Source organism: Tiliqua scincoides, chromosome 11, assembly GCF_035046505.1.
Source record: "Tiliqua scincoides isolate rTilSci1 chromosome 11, rTilSci1.hap2, whole genome shotgun sequence".
In the NCBI taxonomy this organism is placed as follows: Eukaryota; Metazoa; Chordata; class Lepidosauria; order Squamata; family Scincidae; genus Tiliqua; species Tiliqua scincoides.
This window is the reverse complement of record NC_089831.1, coordinates 2256939-2277684: the sequence shown is the minus strand read 5'-3', so window position 1 is coordinate 2277684 and position 20746 is coordinate 2256939. Positions and strand designations below refer to the sequence as shown.

The 20746-nt window shown below is 49.4% G+C and overlaps 1 protein-coding gene across 1 annotated transcript; it reads right to left on the bottom strand.

Moving 5' to 3' along the window:
• Positions 1-1909: 1909 nt before the first annotated feature.
• Positions 1910-19034, bottom strand: VAMP5 (vesicle associated membrane protein 5). Its single transcript, XM_066639702.1, has 3 exons — positions 18862-19034; positions 3920-4057; positions 1910-3180 (listed from the first exon to the last, which is right to left on the bottom strand). Exons 1-3 carry the CDS (start codon positions 18862-18864, stop codon positions 2989-2991), a joined length of 333 nt encoding a protein of 110 aa, XP_066495799.1. The 5' UTR covers positions 18865-19034; the 3' UTR covers positions 1910-2988.
• Positions 19035-20746: the final 1712 nt, after the last annotated feature.

Sequence of the window (20746 nt, the reverse complement as noted above, 5' to 3'; positions counted from 1 at the left end):
CTGCCAGGCCACCTGCTAGGACAATCGACTGGGCATATAGGGCAGAGGGCAGAAAGGATGCTCAGGTGGCAGTAAACAATCTGAGCCTGGGTGTCTTAAGGACAAGCCTGAGGATGCTCAGAAGTGTGTTGTCTTGGCTGCTCTGGAGAACATGTCCGTGCGTGGCCACCTTCTCACCCACCTCCTGGGAATCTGAGAGGTGTGAGGGACTCTTCAGGCTGATCCTGGTGTAAGTATCATGTAGCAAACAGCAAAGTTTAGGCATGTTTGAGAATTATTTGGCGTTCAGGTTTGCTTGTATTTTGTGGGGTTCTGCAGCTTGGCATTGCCAGAACCCATCTATTTTGCAAGCCTGTTTGAGGTGCCCCTCTTTGCATTATTCATCCTGCCCTCACCCACTTCTGTTATTTTAAGCTCCTCTTACATTTTCACACTGGAGTTGGTCGAATGCCATCAGAGCCTTGCCTGGTCCTCCTAGGCCCTGAACTCTACAGCCTGGATTTGCAGGGAATGAGCCACATTGTTACATGGCTCTTAGGAGCCTACTCTTAGGAGGCTTCTGAAGATGTTTTTCTCTGCTTGGCTTTATCCTGATGATGGCAGTGGAGTCTACAGTTTTGGCCCAAGCATGGGGCAAATCTGGGGAAAGAAAGGCAGCACCAGCACTCCACCAGGCATTGGGGCTCCTCCCTTCTCTGATAACCATAAGAGCTTTTGGGAACCAGAGTCCTGAATCCAGACAGGCGTCTTGCATCCTGCTTTGGAACAGGGCTCTGTCCTCTCTTTGAGAGCCAGATCTCTGCCCTGTTCATCCCAGCTTGTTTTCTTGGCCTTTCCTCTACTTCTTTGACAGTTCCTTCCCAGCAGATGTGACAACATCACCCATTGTTACAAAAGAAAGCACCTTTTACTATTCTCAGCAGACAAGGCAACTCTCACAGTACAGAAAGAACATGCACAACAAGCCATTCTACACTTCTGCCACACAATTTGACTCACATTACATTGTACAGTGCATTTAAAAAAAACACAGCAGGCATCTAGATGAGTTTCTTACCCACTCTCCTCTTTAAAGACAAGGCACTTTTCAGCAATTAGGTAAGGCAGCATTTATACAACTGACCAACGTTAATTGCAGGGAGAGCTGAAAGACCCCAGCCACCCAGGCACAGGGAGCGGCCCAGCACTGGGGGTGCTTCTGACAAGGCACATCCCAGTGAAATACATAACTTTTTCCTCCTAATTGTGTCTCTACAGAACATCCATTCCTGTTTGCAAGACCTGACTCTTCCTTCTCCCTACAGGATGTGGGTTTGGTGACTATTGTTTCGCTGGACCAATTTGGTGTATAAGACTGGCATGTCACTAAATACCTGGACGTGGGAAAAACTGGAAAGCCACAGAAAGGTGTGTAATGATCAACTGACTAAACAGGCAGCCATGCAGGCAGGCACCCCCCCCCCCAAAGAAAGAAAATGCAGAAAAGTATTGATCTATTAAGAAAAATGGCTCAGTTGGTGGACATGGGCATTTCAAAAAGGGATTCTTGGCCCAAAAGACCAGGGCAGGAGAAAATGTCAATGTTTATCCCAGTGGTCATTGCAAGTGCTAAATGACTTAGCAGGGAAGATGAGACCTCTGTGAAAGGTTCCTATTTTAAAAAAACCACAGGCCTACAAAATTGAGGATCAGAAACATTTTTCCCAAACTTTATGGTGGTTTGATATGAATTTGGGGTGCCGATTCCAAAAATGGCATCCGTTTTGCCCTATCATGTCTAGTTTTGGAGATATAGTATAGCCTCTTTAGTGAATGGTTCAAGCAGCTTCCTCACGGGGAAGCCAAGGTGTAGGCTTCCTCATGAGGAAGCTGCTTGAACCATTCACTAAAGAGGCTATGCCATGCCTCCAAAACTAGACGTGATAGGGCAAAACGGATGCCATTTTTGGAATCGGCACCCCAAATACACCCAGGAATTGGTGTAACGTTTAAGGAAGCAAAATGTGTGTTGGCCTGTGAAATCAGTGGCTTGCAAGATGTCTAAAGTGTCAAGTGTGCAAATGGTGTCCAACAGAAGAGAAACAGTATGAAATTAGCCCAGACAGACACAGCCCCTGCTGCAGCCTGAACCTTCCAGCTCACCACAACTCCTGTTTCAGCCCCATCCCACTCAAGATCTCCAGCAATGTGGCTTGTTGCTTCCCTGGGCTGAAGCCACATTTCCAGTTGTGATGAGGCAACCATGCTGGGCACTCTGGCAAATATTACAGAATTACAAACTTACAGGTTTTGTAAGTCACAGACTCAAAAGGTTTTGGATCCTGACCGAAAAGCCAAATGACACCTTCTCCCCACTGCCTAGACCTCCACTGGAGGCCACGATCCAGCCCCACTGGAATGACAGGACCTGCAGAAGAGCCCAAAGGTGCCCCTGGCTCAAATCTACTCTGCCCTTGGCACTCAAAGCAACCACCCCTTTTACTCTCAGAACTATTGAGCATCACACTCAGAATCTCCATGCTGTGGTGGATTCCAGAAGTGGATACAGAAAATTACAGGGAAACCCCGGCACACTCCCAGCAGGGACGCCTGGTGGTTGGCTGCCTCACTGTGGCAGAGGAACAAGAAGGTCTGATCAGTAGAAGGGGGTCCTTTAATCCAGAGGGTTGGTAGGATGCAAGGCCTGGACTAAGCTCCAAGGAACACACAGCACCCAGCTAAACAGGACTGCAAGTGCTTCACGATTTGACATTTAGAACTGAGCAAAGCTACTGTTTTGCTGGGGCACATAATCTAAGCACAGCTGCTGAAGAAGAGCAGTGGTGAGTTTTACTCTCCTAAATGGTGCCATTGCTGCTGTTGCTCTAACTGATCTGGGACAGGAGTTCTAGGCAGGACTGCTTGAGTCCCAAAGAGCATCTACAGTGCACTGAGGGCACAACAGTGTCCGGTGCTGGCGAAGACCCTGGGGTTGTCCGAATCAGCCACTCAATTCCCACCAGCGCTGGTCTTTGATGCGGCCTCCTGGTCCCCAGGTCCAGGGATGAGAAAGTAGATAAGTATTCCCAGGAGGATGAGAAGGACGGCAACAATCACAACCCCCAGAATGATCTTCCACTTCATGTTCCTCCACTGCTCCTGCCGGGCCACAGTCTTTGTCGTCTTGCAGAAGGCAGAGCTCTAGGGTGAAGCACAGGCGGTCACTGTCTTTAATACACAGCCATCATCAGCAATACCTCGCTTTGGCACCGGGCTCTCTGCAGTTACTGATCCAAGCCGGCGTCCCCTTTGCATGAGCAATGCTGCGCCAAGCCCTTTCACTGGAACTCACCAAAGAGGCACCAAGCCCAGTCCTGTGCATTGAACACAGGAAAGGCAGTATGGTGGACTATCCATGGGTTCGGCATCTGTGGATTTGAATATCCGCAGATACCAAGCCTGCAGCTGGAGGGCTTCAGAGAACTTCCTGGACATGACCAGAAATGTCTTCCAGTCGTGCCTGGCAGGTCTTCTGAGCTGCACGCAACCTCCCAGCACCAGGAGGCCTCCCAGGCACTTCTAAAAGCCACTTCCAGTTTGCCAGTATAGGCCTTCCTCAGATTTCATTATTCATGGAATTCAGGACCCATGGCGCTCCTGGAACGGATCCCCCTGCAGATATCAAGGGCCCATTGCATGAGCAGCTGCATTGTCTGCTCTGACTGGCAGTGGCTCTCCAGGTGTGTAGATCGAGAGAGGTCTTTCTTGGTCCTACAAGAGATGCAAGGACTGAACCTGGGACCTGCCACAGGCAAAGCAGGGTGGCTGTGTCACTCAGCTATAGCCCCTCCCCAGGAGCTCACCAAACACTGTCTCACCAAACACTGTCTTGGAAAGAGCTTCTGTGCCAACAATGATCACTCCCCCCTCGCCCTGGTACCTGGTTGCGAAGTTCCTCTGCCCTTTCGTCCAGTTCGCTCAGCTTTCCCTCACGGTCCATCACCTTGTTGAAGTTGTCCAGCATGATCACCTGCACCTCGTCCGCTTCATCCTGGCACCGCTTCAAATTGTTGTCCGCCTACCAAGAGAAGCGGAAAGAGAAGTGGATCAAAAAACTTGGTCCCTGACACCATGGGGAGGAGAAACTCCCTGCGTGGACATGACAGCAGAAATCATGACCGAAGGCCCCATCAGAAGGCCTTGTAGTGAGGAGTAGAAGTGTTTATTTATAAGTGATGCAACTGAATAGTTTGCTGTTTCTGCATTGAAGACTGGAGTGGAATGATACTGAAACTGATGCCAATGCTTAAGAATTCACACCTGTGAATAAAAACACAAAATACTGTACCACATTTTGCATTTTAATTCAACACATTTTCCAAACACCTCTAGTGCTAAGTGCAGGAGGAGGGCTGTGAACCTGAAAGATTTGCTGCCCTTTCCAAAGGCAAAGGAATGCTGCATCTGAGTGTTTACAGCACTGATTTGGCTGCAACCCGTGACGCCATAAAACCATCTCTGTTCCTTCCCCAGAGCAGTTGTTCAGCTACTTATAAATTACTCTTGCTTTTCAAAACACAGTCTCAAACCAAAGGCATGAATGGAACAGACATGCAGCACTAAGGACAGAGAGAGAGAGAGTCCGCCTTTCATTTTTCATAGATAGCCATGCTTCAGGCAGTCAAGTCTGCAGAGAACTCCAGAGGACTCCAGAAAACCCCACATTCCTTGGGAGTACAGAGAAGTACAGAGGACTCCAGAAAACCCCACATTCCTTGGGAGTGATCCAGTATGCCTCAGAGAACGTTTGCCTCCCCCACTACCACTCCTGGGTAATATCGCTAATATACGGCTGTGCCGTATGGGTGGGTGTTGCTGTTGGGTGGTTCAGTCTGGTCCACGGGGCACAAATATGTTAACCACCTCACTGGTTTTCAATCTGGATGCCTTCCAGCACTCCTCTCCACAGAGACTTGTCTGCAAAGGAGTATCCTCATGGAGTGTCCATATGTTGCAAGGGATTCTGGGCCATGTTCTAAAACCTATCTATTGAATTGGGGGATGACTTGGTCTGGAAGGCCTACATGGACTGGCCGGTCACTCTGTGGTCACACAACTCTTTAAACCATGGAATTATTATTATTATTATTATTATTATTATTATTATTATTATTATTATTATTATTATTATTATTATTATTATTATTATTATTATTATTATTATTATTATTTATGTACCACTTTCCAACTAAAAGTTCACAAAGCGGTTTACAGAGAAAAATCAAATAACTAAATGGCTCCCTGTCCCAAAAGGGCTCACAATCTAAAAAGATGCAAAGGAATACCAGCAGACAGCCACTAGAACAGACAGTGCTGGGGTGAGGTGGGCCAGTTACTCTCCCCCTGCTATAAAAAGGAGCACCCACTTGAAAAAGTGCCTCTTACCCAATTACTGTTGGCAACCTTCAGTCTCGAAAGACTATGGTATCGCGCTCTGAAAGGTGGTTCCGGAACAGCGTCTAGTGTGGCTGAAAAGGCTGATTCGGGAGTGACAATCCCTTCCGCACCAGGAGCAAGTGCAGTCTGTCCCTGGTCTGTCTCCCTGGCAAACTGGGAAAGGCCACAGCCTGCCTCCAAGCGGGCCACTCAGAGGCCAGGGTTTCCCACCTGTTGAGGTCCACTCCTAAGGCCTTCTGTTTTCTGTTGCATGGTGCAGAGTTGTCGATCCGCTTGTCGGTTTTCACCCTAAACCCCACGCACCCCATGAGGTTAATGGACCGTGGTGAGGCAACACCTTACTGACTGGGGACTGCCCAGCTTAAGGCAGGCGGTAGCTGCCCAATGAGATGCAATGATCTCTCCCACCGTTGGAAGCAGCCCCTGGTGTCATGCTCTACGCCAATCGAGCAAAGACTTATAACCGGTAAACTGCTGCTTCCCGTGTTGTGCCGACGCCGTATGGCGAAGTTGGAGTGTCCTCTCCAGTGCGCGAAGCCTGGGTAAAGAAGGTATGGAGGATAGGCTGTTACCCATGCAGCAAATCCCCCCTCTCCACGTCGCTGGAATGGTCCAATGGAAAGGCAGAAGCCAATACGGTTGGTTCCAGCAGCATCGCTGGAGTTGCCAGAACGTGACTGTGTTCAGCCATGAACTGCCTCAGGGACTCTGGATCCTGATTTTGCCTTGAGGTTGACTCCTGAAGCCTTTTCCACAACTGGATATAGCCACAAGGCAGTGGAGGTTTGAGGTCAGAGTTTCCTTCTCTTAGATGAGCTGCCTTCCTAGGCTGACGAGTCCCATCTACCCGGTATTGCAGAGGGAGAGCAATACTTCCTCCCTGCTCCCCCTCTGCAATCCCTCCCTCTCCCCCTCTTACCCAATTAGCAGGGGGGAATTGATTGCTTCTTGGGTACATCCATATCCTGCTTGTCAGCTCATCTTGGCTCTTCAAGCACTCACAACAATTACATCCCAACACAGAAGTCTGTTATGTTTCTAGGAGGAATATGCTTCTAGGAGGTGCCTGGTCATTGATGCCTCGTTGATGCCACCATCCAGGTCCCAGGCTGTCAGTTCCCTGGCACTGGGACAGATGCCCAGGAGTTCCATGGCAGACAAGTCGATGTAAAAAGAACTCCCAAACCACAGCGCATTTGGAAGGCCCTGCATGAGCCCAAGCCCACAAGCACCATTGACAAGGAGCAGAAGCTGGCCTGCCTTGATGGCTCCTGAAGTGCATCTCCCAGGCCTGCTGGAATTGCTCTAAGGAATCACCTTTCCACACAGAAACAAACAGGAAACCAATTGCCTGCTTCCTGCTGCTGCTGAACAGGCAGTAAGCCACAGCAGAACACTGGCCAAAAACAGCAGGAAGTGCGAGCCCTGGACCCCGTCAAATGCCACTTCTTGCGTGCTTGGCCTTTTTGGAGTAGTGGCCAGGAGCCAAGCCGCCTCCGGCTCCGTTTCCCAGCACCAGCCAGACTCAGATAGGCCAGGCTTGCTGAGTGCCAGGGAGAGCTTCCCATGACCTTCCCTTTCTGTGCTCTCTGGCTGAAGAAAGAGACTCTCCATTGAGAGCCTCCAGAATCCTTCACATTTGGCGTGGAACAAGGAGCAAAGCTGCAAGGAGCAGAACGGCGACTGCGGCACATCACTTGGGGTGTGGACGGCATCATCAGCAGTCCCCTGGATCCATGGAACCACTTGCAGAAGCCCTGATGTGCAGCTGTCTCTGAGCCCAGATTGCTTCACCAGCTCTCTTTGCTGCTTGAGAAAACAAAATTCTCTCACACGCAGAAACACAGGGAAGATTCAGCCTGACAAGCAGGGTTGGTCCTGGGTCTCTTTCGCTCCTTGTGCTTTTAGGCATTAGCTCCACTCCTCTCAGGTTACTGTTTCCAGCTGCTCAAGCCTGCCTGCAGCTCTAAAGAGTCCACCCCCACCCGCGACCCAGAGAGAACACCTGTTCTTGATTATAACTCAGTCCCTTGGAATGGATTCAGGAGGTCAGCCCAGGCTATGAGGCAGGACTGTACATTCCTCATAAGACCCCGTTCTGTAGTTACTCCCAAGCAGGCACCCAAATATTTATTTTAAAGCAGAACTGTGGATTATCATCTATCTGTGACCTATGGCAGTGATTTTCAACTGGTATGCTGTGGCACATGGGCATTCCGTGAAAGGTCCACTGGTGTGCCATGGGAGTTTGGAGCACTGTGGTTGAAAATAGCTGAACGTCTCTTCCGGGTTCTGTGCCTCTGTTTCTAGGGCAACTGCCTGTAATAATGAATTGTCTGTCCATCTTCCTCTGCAAGCTTAGACAGTTGCCCTAGAAACAGAGCTGCAGAACCCAGAAGAGTCTCCTGGAAGCCGTAAGTGTAAACACTGGAGGTGAAGACCAGAGAGAAGACCCTAGAGGTCAGCAGTCCATGAGAAGAAAAACACTGCAAACCTATGGACTTCAAAACTTTACCCAAAGCATTTAAGTGCATAAAACCAACATGCACATTGCATTCCATCACACACCAGCCACACACGATGCTCTCCCTATGATTATCTGTTAAAGGCATGATTCACTGAGAAGTTCTCCTGCACTAGCCCCACTGCACTGAGTGGGAGCTGCAAACAGAAGTACCATCCTGACCTTGTGCTTCTGGTTCCCTCTTGTTTCAGTGGGGCTGGTGCAGGAAAACATCCTAATGGATCATGTCCTACAAAAGCATCCACACGCCTGCTCAGCTGGGTCAATGGGCTCCCACCATCTGACATTCTGGCCAATGACTTCAAAGGTCCCGGGAATGGCTGACAAGGACTTACCATTCCTTTAAAAACTGCATTATTGATTTGGTTGCTTGAAGTGAAACAGATTGGATGACACATCTTTAGATTTGGGGGGGAGGCTCTATGTGGACTTACAAGCCCCTCTTCCATGCTTCAACCCTCCACCACAATGGCCTTTGCTGCAAACCTAAGAAATGCGGGCATCAGAAGACACATCCCAGAAGCATGGCTTAACCCCACACTTTATTTCAGATGGCGGAGAACCCAAAACATAGTCCCAACCCCAAAGCACAATCCTTGCTGCAATGTGCTCTGACAGAAAGCTGCACAGGACACCTGCTTCTCATAAGACCTGCTTAGCCAGATATTGTGTGGAATCTCCATGGCCTGCAGCCTTTGGACAAACAAGCACAGGGAGATAGTTAACCCTTCCACTACTACCCTGCGGGAGCTTACTGGAACCCCACAGTGGCCCTGTCTGGTGCAGGGCAGTGTTGGTCATACTTTGTGAGCTTGCTTCCTTCTTGGTCAAAACAGAAGACCATTTAAAGAATGCATGGAGACTTGCCCCCAAAGTGGCAACGCTCTCCCCCTGCTGCAAGCAAAAAGCTGTGGTTTGGGGCATATGGAACCATTATTTCTGCAGAAGTGCCCCCCCCTCATCCCAGTCGTATCCTCCCTGCCACTAGCTTGCCTGGCACTTCTCGGCTTTGACCTGAAGAACCCGAAGACAGAACTAGGCCCTCCTCCCTTCTCCAGCCCTCCTCCCTCCAGCCATCGCTTGCCAAGTCCCCACTCTTGGGGCCTCCAAAGAGTGAAAGAGGAAGCCGCCAAGCTGCCTGTCGCACTCATTTATTTACCATCCCAGTTCAGTTAAGCAGCTTTCAGTTATTAAGGAAAACAAGAAAAAACAGGAAAAGGCTCATTACAATCACAGAAGAAAAAGCATAACTAACAGGGAGGAACCATATTCTGTTTGGCAGCTGGGATTTTGCCAAGTTCTGGTGTGATCTTGTTACTGGAGGTTTCTGTTTTGCTTTCTACTGACCTCTTCTAGTCTTGACACTGCAAGTCACTTCAGATGAATGCAATGCAGACATCCCTTTAAAGCAGGGGTGCCCAAGCCCAGCCCAGGGGCCACTTGCGGCCTTCAGGGGTGCTCAATCTGGCCCACGGGGAGCCCCTAGTCTCCAATGAACCTCTGGCCCTCCAGAGACTTGCTGGAGCCTCTGCTGGCCTGACAAAACTGCTCTCAGCATGAGGACGACTGTTCGACCTCTCACCTGAGCTGTGGGACGAGGGCTCCCTCCACTACTTGCTGTTTCACGTCTGTGATGCAGCAGTGGCAGCAAAGGAAAGGTCGGCCTTGCTTTGTGCAAGGCCTTTTATACGCCATGAGCTATTGCAAGACCTTCATTCATTCATATAAGTTCCATCTCTAACAAATTTGTTTATGTAAATGTATTCAAATTTTAAATGTAAATTAATTCCTTTTTTCCCCAGGCCCCCAACAGTGTCAGAGAGATGATGTGGCCCTCCTGCCAAAACGTTTGGACATCCCTGCTTTAAAGACAAGGACCTCCAAAGGTGATCTTCTCTTGCACAGACCTGCCCACTTGTTTTCCTTTGAGACCCTCCAGAGGTGCCACCATGGAGGTGTGGCTGGTGTGAGCCACACTGGGTGTGAGTTTCAGCAGGGATGACGCCACGCCACCCAAGCCTCCATTCAGCAATCGTCAGCATTCTTTGGGCCCAGCTGTCTCATGGACAATCATGTTCTTGCCGCTCACCAGAGAGAACACAAAGTGACTGCAATGGGAGGGGTCTGAAGATCACCAAATGGAGGCAGTTCAGAGGCAGGCCTATCGCATTAAAAGTTATGCAATAGAGCAGAAGGCTGGGGGTGATGTGATTATGTTATCACCTAACCCCAGAACTTCCAGAACGCCAAGCTCCACACGGTAAGCACCGCAAGAGATGCAACACACCCTTAGGACACCTCTGTCTCCCTCCCTTCCCTCCTTTGGTCCCCCTGCCTTCAGAGGTGAGACAGGTGATGACCCAGGGGGAGCCCTTTCTGTCATACCATCTTGTCTGTGAAACACTCTCCCCAGTGAGGCCTGCCTGGCACCATCTCTGCTTCCTTTTCACTGCTGAGTTTAGGACTTTTCATTTGCCCATCTTTTCTAGATGTTCTGTTTTTAGGTATTTTTAATGGTTGTTGGTCACTCTTGAGCTAAATAGAAGGGCAGGAATACTCTAAGTAAGTAAGAACTAAAACATGGGGGGGGGGGAGAAGCTTTGACAGAACAAAGTTCCATTCCAAGTACTCTCTCTTGGGGGCAACAGGCCAGCCATGTCCATGATGCTGCAAATGTCACTCTCCTCAGACTGTCTTGCAAGGACAGGCGAGGAAAGCCACTGGGAAGACCCATCCCAACAGGCCAGGAAGCCGCATCCTCTGCCTGGAGTGCTGGGTTTCCTGTGAGCAGGCGGAGAGGTTTCCTCCAGCCTGCCAAGTTCCTCTTGTTTTTCTTTCAGAATGATGGATGTGGAGCCGGAGGAGCAAATGCCAGACAAGAAGTGGCTCAGGTGCCAAAAGGCTGAGGCTCCATAACAGACTGACTTTGGCACTTCAGCCAAATAATGTCCACACTTTTACCAGAGCAGCACCTCTAAGGCGGCTTCCCAGGTTCCTCTGAATCACATTGGAGCGGTCCACCAGATGCCTCAGGGAGCACTGAAGGCAACAAGATACCTGCATCCTGTTGCCTCCAGCATTCTGAGGTAGCCTACTTCTCAGGGCTTGTAACCTGTGATGGACTTTTCATCCATCAATCTGTCCAATCCTTTCTTAAAGGCATCTAGGCCAGGTGCCAGCACCACATCCTATGGCGAGGAGTTCCACAGACACTCTTCTAAGATAAGCTGAGGAGGCCCTCTTGCGCATCCCACCTCTACCTGTAATGGTGGCAACACATAAGAGGATCTGTTGTTGCACCTGGCTGTGGGACCCTCTGCCCCGCGAGATCCACCTGCTTGGTATCAGGAAGCAACTAAAGATCTCTGTGCTGCCAAAGCATTTGGCCTGGCTGCGCCCAGTTTTGTCCGGGGTATATACTTTTTACGGCCTGCTTACATCTGTTGGCTTTTAGAATGTTGTTGATAGTCTCCTTGGGCACTTCGTGCATAGACTAACACATGCAAATAAAATAAAAGATACTTCATTCTCCCCACTATCAGCTAAGCAAGCTGATTACACAGGAAGCCAGCCAGAGTTTCAGCTCACTAGGCTTGGGTGTTTCTGAAGCAAACAAGAAAACCACATCCGCCTTCCAGGTTGCTAAATATGGTCTCTGAAGTCTGAAAATATCCATTCAGTGCAACAAACATTTGTACTGGGGCTTCCGCACAGGTGCCTACCTGACCTGACCTCAAAACAACCTGACTTATTTTCTGCCCAGTAGAACTCAACCAAAGCAGGTGAAAGTCTAGTGCAGGGGTGTCAAACATAAGGCCCATGAACTGGATGCAGCCCCCCGGAAGCTCTTTATCTGGCCTCCATTATAATTGGGCTATCCCAGAGCAACCCTTTCAGCAGCACTGTTTCTGCCAATGCTCTGGTAGGGAGAGACGGAAGGTGGTCACAGAATGCAAGGGAAAGGATAACACTGCAGGGTAAGGGGCTGACCAAGAGGGTGAGATGCTGCCGAGGCACTGAGACAACCCAGTCATTATGTGGGCCACCCTTTCAGCAGCACCAGTTCTGCCAAGGCGTCACTTTGCAGACCTCACAGCTGCTGAATTGCAAAGTGACTCTGTGGCAGAAGCAGCACAGTTGCAGGGGTGTCCCCCGTGATAATTAGGTCTCTCAGATCTTGAAAATATGATCAAGATCTGCACATTTTCTCTTCTGATCTGCAGCTAATGAGCTGCTATATTAGACCAAAGTGCTTATTTCTGGCCATCATTTGCGAAATGACATCACTTACTGCTTAATTATGTCCCTTCTGGCCCTTAGCAGGCACCCACTATATGAAACAAGTTTGGCACCCCTAGTCTCAGAGGCGGTCCTGGCTTTCCTCCACCCAGAGCCGCCTCTCAGTTTGCCACCCCCCCAAGACCCCTGACCCTGTTGTCCCCCCAGATACATCACTGCCTAGTCTAGAGGACACGAGTGAGAGCTGCACAATCCCTGGTTCAAATTCTACCTCATTGCTTGCGGCCTGATCTGCAATATGGGGAAAAGAATCCTGAACAGCCTTCCATACTTGTGCGGATGTATGTAAAACGTGAGAGACTCAAAAATGGCTCTCTTTCCAGGACTGTGGGAAGAGGCTGTGGGAAGGAGACCCCTGTCTGCAGAAGGTCCCGTGAGAACATCTGCTGGATCCTATCAAACTGGGTCCATCAGTTCTGGCATCTCATTAAGAGACCAGCTACTTTTCTGTTTACCTGACGAGGTTTTTCTTCTTGCAAGGGTAAAATTTACTCCCTCCTTCTGATAAGAAGCTCACCCCTCTGCAACCCTTATGGCTGGACCCTTAAATAAATGGGAGGAAGGGAACTTTTCACAGTCAGAGTGTGACTCTTTTTAATCTTCCAGCTACCAATATGTATATCAAGACAGGGCTGGCCTTAGGAGCTGCAGGGTCCAACTGGTAGCATTTTTTGAGGGGGCCCAAATTCACAGACAATGTCTGTAGAATCTTAGAGATATAAATAAAATTTAGTATAGACATTATTATCTCTGCAGCAGTATGGAAAGCAATCAATAATAATAATAATAATAATAATAATAATAATAATAATAATAATAATAATAATAATAATAATAATAATAATAATGTTGTTGTTGTTGTTGTTGTTGCTGTTGTTGGCAACCTTCAGTCTCGAAAGACTGGTATTGCGCTCTGAAAGGTGGTTCTGGAACAGCGTCTAGTGCTCAAAATTGGCCTCTTTTCAGGCCAATTCGGGAGTGAATAATAATAATAATAATAACAACTTTATTTTTACCCCGCCTTTCTCCCCGAAGGGACTCAAGACGGCTTACAACAGGTTAAAACAGATTAAAACATAATTTAAAGACAGATAAAAGCATATTAACACATATAATAAAAACAGTAGTCAGATAAAAAGTAGCAAAAAGGTAACAAGAGCATAAAGCAGCAAGTCATAAAAGAATCAGGCCTGTAAAAAATTAAAAGATGTTGAAAAGATGTTAAAAAGGCCAAGAACTCAGAAGGCTTGTTTAAACAAAAGGGTCTTCAGAAAAGTCTCAAGAGAGGGAGCCATTCTTAAGTCAAGGGGAAGGGAATTCCATAGCGTTGGTGCCACTACTGAGAAGGCCCTATTTCTAGCCGCTGCCCCACATGCTCAAAACGTGCTCTTAAAAAGCACATGTGTGTTAATGGACCAAATGAATCTTAAGTACTTTTTAATATAAAACTGCATACATGTAAGCCTACAAGTCAACAAACAAAATGTGTAGATTATCTTTGAAAGTAAATAGTAAAATCTTGTTTTAGTGACTGTGAAATGATTTAGTAAAAATACTGATTTTATTTTTTATTTTTGCCCTAGCTCTGGGCCCCCTTAGGTAACTGGAAGCAAATGGTCCAATTGGCTTAAAGCCAATCTGTGTCAAGAACAGCCCCCCATCACCCCACTATGGGGTCTGTTCCTTCCAATTATAACTCCACCACAACTTTAGAAAACTAAGATTAAAAGTTTGTGTCCTCTTCAATGCACTTTGCCTCTTCTGTGCCCCCCATTTTTGTTGTTTTTTTTCTGTTGCATTTGCAAGGAGAGATGTGAAAAAAAATATGCAGAGCACATAGCTGAAAACAGCAATGCAAGCACTAAAAATTTCTTTAAATGCATCAAAAGTAGGAAACTTGCCAGGGAAATGGTTGAACCATTAGACAATAAGAAAATAAAAGGGAAGTTTGGGAGGATATGGAGATTGCAAAGAAGCGAAACGAATTCTTTGTATCTGTCTTTACTACCGAAATCAGGTAGACAGTAGAGCAGGTGTCTGAACTGCCCTTCTCAAGGACGCAGACTGAAGAACTCAGGAGAGTCAAACTGGAAAACCAAGGGATTAAGTTCTACTGACAAACTAAACATTAACAAATCACTAACAAATCTGATTGCACAAGAGTTCTTAAGGAACTCAAAACTGAAAATTGCAGAGTTTCCCACAACAATATGTATTCTGTTCTTTAAATCAGCCTCAAGGCCAGGGGACTGGAAGGTAGGGACCCAGGCTAGTCAACATAAGGCCCAATCCTATCTAACTTTCTAGCACCAATGCAGCCACAATGCAGCCCTGAGGTAAGGGAACAAACATTCCCTTACCTTGAGGAGGCCTTTGTGATGTCCCCACACTGCAGGATGTATCACAAGCCTTGCAGAAGGAGAATCTGCAAAGTTTCTGCATGGGACAGAAAGTTTCTATCTCATGCAGAGGACAGTCCTGTCTCACTAACCTTCTAGAGCAGTGGTTCTCAAACTTTTCGCACTGGGACCCACTTTTTAGAATGAGAATCTATCAGGACCCACCAGAAGTGATGTCATGACCACAAGTAACATCATCAAGTAGGAAAATTTTTAACAATCCTAGGCTGCAATCCTACCCACACTTATCCAGGAGTAAGTCCCATTTACTATCATTGTTAAAAGCATATACAGAGTTGCCTGTTAAAAGTACAGATCTGTAATATTTCTCCAATGCAGTCACATGCCATGGTAGCATCAAATCTAATAGATTTTAAATGATAAAATATTGAAATGAATGGAGACCCACCTGAAATTGGCTCATGATCCACCTAGTGGGTCCCATCCCATAGTTTGAGAAACACTATAGAGTTCTTTGAGAGTGTTGTCAGGCACCTGGATAGATGGGAGTCTGCTGACACTGTATACTTTCAAAATGCTTTGGACAAATTCCCTCACCAAAGGCTGTTGTAGAAATTTAGCCGTCATGAATGAAAGGTGGGTCTTCTTCTGGATTTGGTAGTGGGTTAAAGAACAGAGAGTAGGAGAGTAGGAAAACTGGGCAGTTTTCACAGGGGAGGGAAGTTGGAAGTGGGATCCCCCAAGGATACAGCTTGGGACGGGTGGTTTTCAGTATGTTCCTAAATGATCTGGAGCTGGATGTAAACAGCCAGGTGGCCACGTTTGCAGATGACTCCAAACTATTTAGGGCAGTAACAAAACAAAGAAGGTTGTGAAGGGCTCCAAAAGGATCTCCCAGACTGAGTGAATGGGCAAACAAATGTGGTTCAGTATCAGAAAGTATCAAATCAGAGGTGTCCCAAGGGGACATGACACTCAGTGTGTCCATCACCCCCATGGGCCAACCCCACCCCCTCCAGGCCTTGCACCAATCACTTCTGGGGCAGACCAGCTCTCACATGAGCTGCAGCACAATCTTAGGTACCCGCAGGCAAATGGGTCCTGGGTTAGCTGAGCCAGCTTAGCAGCTTCAGGAGCTGCAGAAGTGCAAGGGCTGCTGGCACACCAAGAGAGGCTCTCCATGAGAGACAAGAGGTGCACACTCCTGCAGCTGCCACCTGGGTCTTCTGGTTTTGTCCAAACACAGAGCCAGCAGCCGCGGTGCAGCAGCTGGATGAACTAGAAGAGCCAGCTGGCAGCTGTTGGAGCATGTGTGTCTCACCTCTCTTGGCAACATGGAGGGGGGGACATGTAGCACCCTTTTATGGTTGGTAGTCAGGGTGGACCACTCCCCCAACCCATGCTTGCTATGCTGCTATATCAAATGATGCACACTGAGGCCAAAAATCCCACCTTCACATCAAAACTTCACATATAGGCTGATGGGTTCAGAGCTGTCTGTGACAGATCAGGAGAGAGATCTTGGGGTGGTGGTGGACAGGTCGATGAAAGTGTCGACCCAATGAGCGGCGGCAGTGAAGAAGGCCAATTCTATGCTTGGGATCATTAGAAAAGGTATTGAGAACAAACAGCTAATATTGTAATGCCGTTGTACAAATCAATGGTAAGGCCACACCTGGAGTATTGCATCCAGTTCTGGTCGCCACATCTCAAAAAAGACAGTGGAAATGGAAAAGGTGCAAAAGAGAGCAACTAAGATGATTACTGGGCTGGGGCACCTTCCTTATGAGGAAAGGCTACGGCGTTTGGGCCTCTTCAGTCTAGAAAAGAGACGCCTGAGGGGGGACATGATTGAGACATACAAAATTATGCAGGGGATGGACAGAGTGGATAGAGAGATGCTCTTTACACTCTCACATAACACCAGAACCAGGAGACATCCACTAAAATTGAGTGTTGGGAGAGTTAGAACAGACAAAAGAAAATATTTCTTTACTCAGCATGTGGTCAGTCTGTGGAACTCCTTGCCACAGGATTTGGTGACAGCATCTGGCCTGGATGCCTTTAAAAGGGGATTGGAAAAGTTTCTGGAGGAAAAATCCATTACGGGTTACAAGCCATAATTTGTATGTGCAACCTACTGATTTTAGAAATGGGTTATGTCAGAATGCCAGATGCAAGGGAGGGCACCAGGATGCAGGTCTCTTGTTACCTGGGGCACTTGGTGGGCCGCTGTGAGATACAGGAAGCTGGACTAGATGGGCCTATGGCCTGATCCAGTGGGGCTGTTCGTATGTTACTGACGGGGTCTGAGATATTGGTGAGGAATCAGGAAAGGGATCTTGAGGGCCATATTTTTGTTGAGCTCACTCTTCACCACAAGAGCACCACAAGAGCACCACAAGTGAAGGGGGCAAAGTCCATGCTGGGGATCACTGCTGAAGGAGTCAGCAAATAACACGCTGATATTATATTGTTCCTACATACATCTATGGTGCCACCAAATTCAGAATACTGTACCCAGTTCTGACCACATTTCCAGAAAGATTCTGTAGTGCTGAAGAGAGAGCAGTAGAAATGAACCTCAAGGAGAGTAGGAGCACCTTCCTTGCAAGCAGAGGCTGCAAAGATGTTTAGGGTGTTTTAGCTCAGCAAAAAAGGCAAGGAAGGACGGTCCAGATGAGGTTTAGGGCCCGATCCTATCCAACTTTCCTGCACTGATGCAGCCCCAAGGTAAGGGAACAAACATTCCCTTACCTTGAGGGAGGCCTCCATGACTGCCCCCCTCCCCAGGAGGCAGCACACACCCCATTGGCATGGCTGCATCAGCACTAGAAAGCCAGATAGAGCTGGGTCCTTTAAAATTAGTTTTCAGGCAGACAGGAGTCACCTTCACACAGCACAGAATTTATCTGGCATATTTGCAGACACCAGGTGTGGTGACTGCTCCTAGCTTAGGTGGCTATGAACAAAGATTAGGGGGGGGCGGACCCACCACTGGCTACTAGGCATGGTGGCCATGTGCTTGCCAGGAAGCAATGGGGGAAAGTCTGCATCTCCTGCTTGTGGGCCCTTTGGGGGCAGTTGGTGGGCTACTAAAGAACATAAGAACATAAGAACAGCCCCACTGGATCAGGCCATAGGCCCATCTAGTCCAGCTTCCTGTATCTCACAGCGGCCCACCAAATGCCCCAGGGAGCACACCAGGGAGCACACCAGGGAGCACATACTCTGCAAAGCAGGCTAGACGTGCCTCCTTGACTGGGCTCTCATGAAGGGGGAGCAGCTGCACTCCTCCGCGCCAGGGGCCATGAGACAGGCATGCAAGGAGTAATTTGTACCTGGGCCCAGGGTTAAAAAGTGTGCCCAGAAGTTAGAAGGAGGGGGCCCAGAAATTTCCTGGGATCTTACATTTTCTGATCTCACCCAGACTGGCTGCCCATGAGTGATGCTGGGGGCACTACCTCAGACATGATTGGCAGCTACTGCCACAAGCTATACCGACCTGGCCTGGAAATGCAGACATTCCTGGTGTCACATCTGGGAGGAGACTGGCCTGCTACAGTAGCTCTTTGGCGTGTAGATCCACTTGTAATGAAGGACTGTATAGGAGCTCAGGGACACAGCTGCGGGGCTGCAGCTGCTGCAGAAACATGTTTTGGTGCACACAGCAGGGACGTGAGGTGGGTGGGGAGGCAGGTGAGGCAGAGCCTCCCTGTGCAGTGGGTGAGGGGGCAGGTGAGGCAGAGCCTCCCTGTGTGGTGGGTGGCAGGTGAGACAGAGCCTCCCTGTGCGGTGGGAGGGCAGGTGAGGCAGAGCCTGCCTGTGCGGTGGGTGGGAGGGTAGGTGAGACAGAGCCTCCCTGTGCGGTAGGTGGGGGCGCAGGTGAGGCAGAGCCTCCCCACCACCACCGGAGTCCTTCAAAAAGCGCCGCTGTTGAGGGCGGCTGCCAAGCACCCACCACCCACCCCCAGCCTGGCAGACCTGGGCTCCCCAGACTCTTCTGGTTGCCCTCCCTTTGAAAGGGACCCAAAAGAAACTTGGTAGCCCCGAACAAACCTCCCGGGGAGGTCCTGCTCCCTGCGGGGTCCTTGGAGGGGCGCGCCCAGAAGACGGCCTCGGAACCAGCAGCTTCCCCGGAGCCGTCGGAAGCCCAAGAGCCGAATCCTGACCACACTTTCCTGGGAGTAAGTCCCACTTGCATAGGATTGGGCTGCCAGTGGAGCCCGCGCCTATCCTTACCATGGCCTCGGGGAGCCGTCGCGGGGTGGGTCGTGGGCGGGTGGGGTGGGTCGTGGGCGGCAGCAGCGATCCCCCCTCCGGCTCTTGGCTGGGCTGCAGCGCCTCCTCCCCGGCAGGCAGCAGAGTCCGGGCGCCGCACCGGCCCCGAGGGGACTCAGCCGGGCTGGCAGGCGCCTCCCCTCGCCGCCGGCTCCACCCCGAGGGGGCGAGAGAGGAGCGGGGCACGCCGAGGGGGAGGGCCGGACCTGCCAAGGGCTGCCACCCCTCCAGTTGTGTCCCCGAAGCAGCCGCGAGACGCGCCTCCCCAGATGAAGACAGTGGGGGGAGAGCAGGGCTGGACCTGTGCCTGGGAGGCCGGTGTGCTCTGCACGTGCTCAGAGGCACGCTGGTTCTCCCCCCTCCCTAGTTCTGCTCTCCCCCAGTTGTCTTCATTTGGGGAGGGGGGAGAGGGAAGGGCGTCTTGCTTCTGCTTTTGGGACTCAAGGGGGGGGGTCGGACCAGTGGTGTAGCGGGGGGGGGCAAAGCACTAAGTTTTGCAGGGAGCCTGCGCCTCCCGAAACGGAACGCCAGGCTCCGAGGGGGAGGGGCCGCTTGCACGCTGCGGTGAGGCTCCCTGCAAAACGTAGTGCTTTGCCTCCCCCGGCTACGCCCCTCCCTTGTGCCCCAAAAGCAGCAGCAAGATGCCCCTCCCTCTCTCCAAACGAAGGAAACTGGGGAAGAGCAGGACTGGACCTGTGCCTGGGAGGCCAGTGAGTTCTGAACTCTGCACATGCACAGAGGCACGATGGTTGCTTAATGTACCTCCACCACGCCAGCCACAGTTTTGCAGGGGGGGGGGGTGTTGAGATTCCTATGGAAAGCAAAGCAGATCCCACAAAGCAAAATCCTGACATCATTGGAGAATACAGTCAGTTCTCACAGTGGCATAGCTAGCAGGGGTCAGGGTGGTTGGACCCAGGTGCCACCTTGGGGGGTGACGTGACACTACTAGTAACCAAAATCACTAAAATTGCCATTGTTAGGAACAATACGATCAAGTTACATAACATTCGATGTGTAATTTACACCAGAATGCAATGAATCAAACTGGAATGAAATATCTTCGTTCTATCAAAAGTTATGGCCAAAAAAAACCAGAAAGCAAAAATGCAACTGTCCTATGTAACAAAAAGTACAATTTCATTAACTCAGAACGAACCAGTGAAACTGATGGTTCAAAGAGCCAGTGAGATGTTACTATAGCACAGTATGGAACCAATAAGGTGTTCGCAAGGGGACACTGTGGGGGGGTGACACCAGGGGTGGATCCAGTGTTTGTGTTGGGGGGGGTGAGCACTACCTTAACTCCAGAGCCCAGGTCAACCAGGCCTGGCTCCTGTTTGAACTTTGGAAATTTTTCCAGAAGAAACTGGAGGGCCACCTGTCAAGGCTGCTGTAGTTGCCTGTACTGAACAAGGAGTTTGACTAGATGACCTTTATGCTCCCTTCCAACCTGCCACATTCTAGAATTTGACACAGATATTGCAGACACAGACACAGAATATGACACAGTGATATTTAGGAGATTAGGAAAAAACAAAGTTGAAAATACAAGCAGTATACTGTATAGGAGTCTGATTAAAACTCTCTTCTAAGCAACAGCCATGGAAAGACTGAAACCCGAGCATGCGCCTGCCTTATAAATGTTTAACAAACATTTAACAGGAAATATCTCCAGAAAGCACAAATCTGTCTTGCACAACAGCAGAACAAGAGTCTTCGGGTAACACAGAAGGTGTTGCTTCCACTCCTGGGCTCCTTGGAACCCTTGCACTTCCTGCAGGGAGTCAGCTGGTCTGATGTCGCTGGGGAAAGAACTGCATTAGGTGCTGCTAGCCTCTAAATA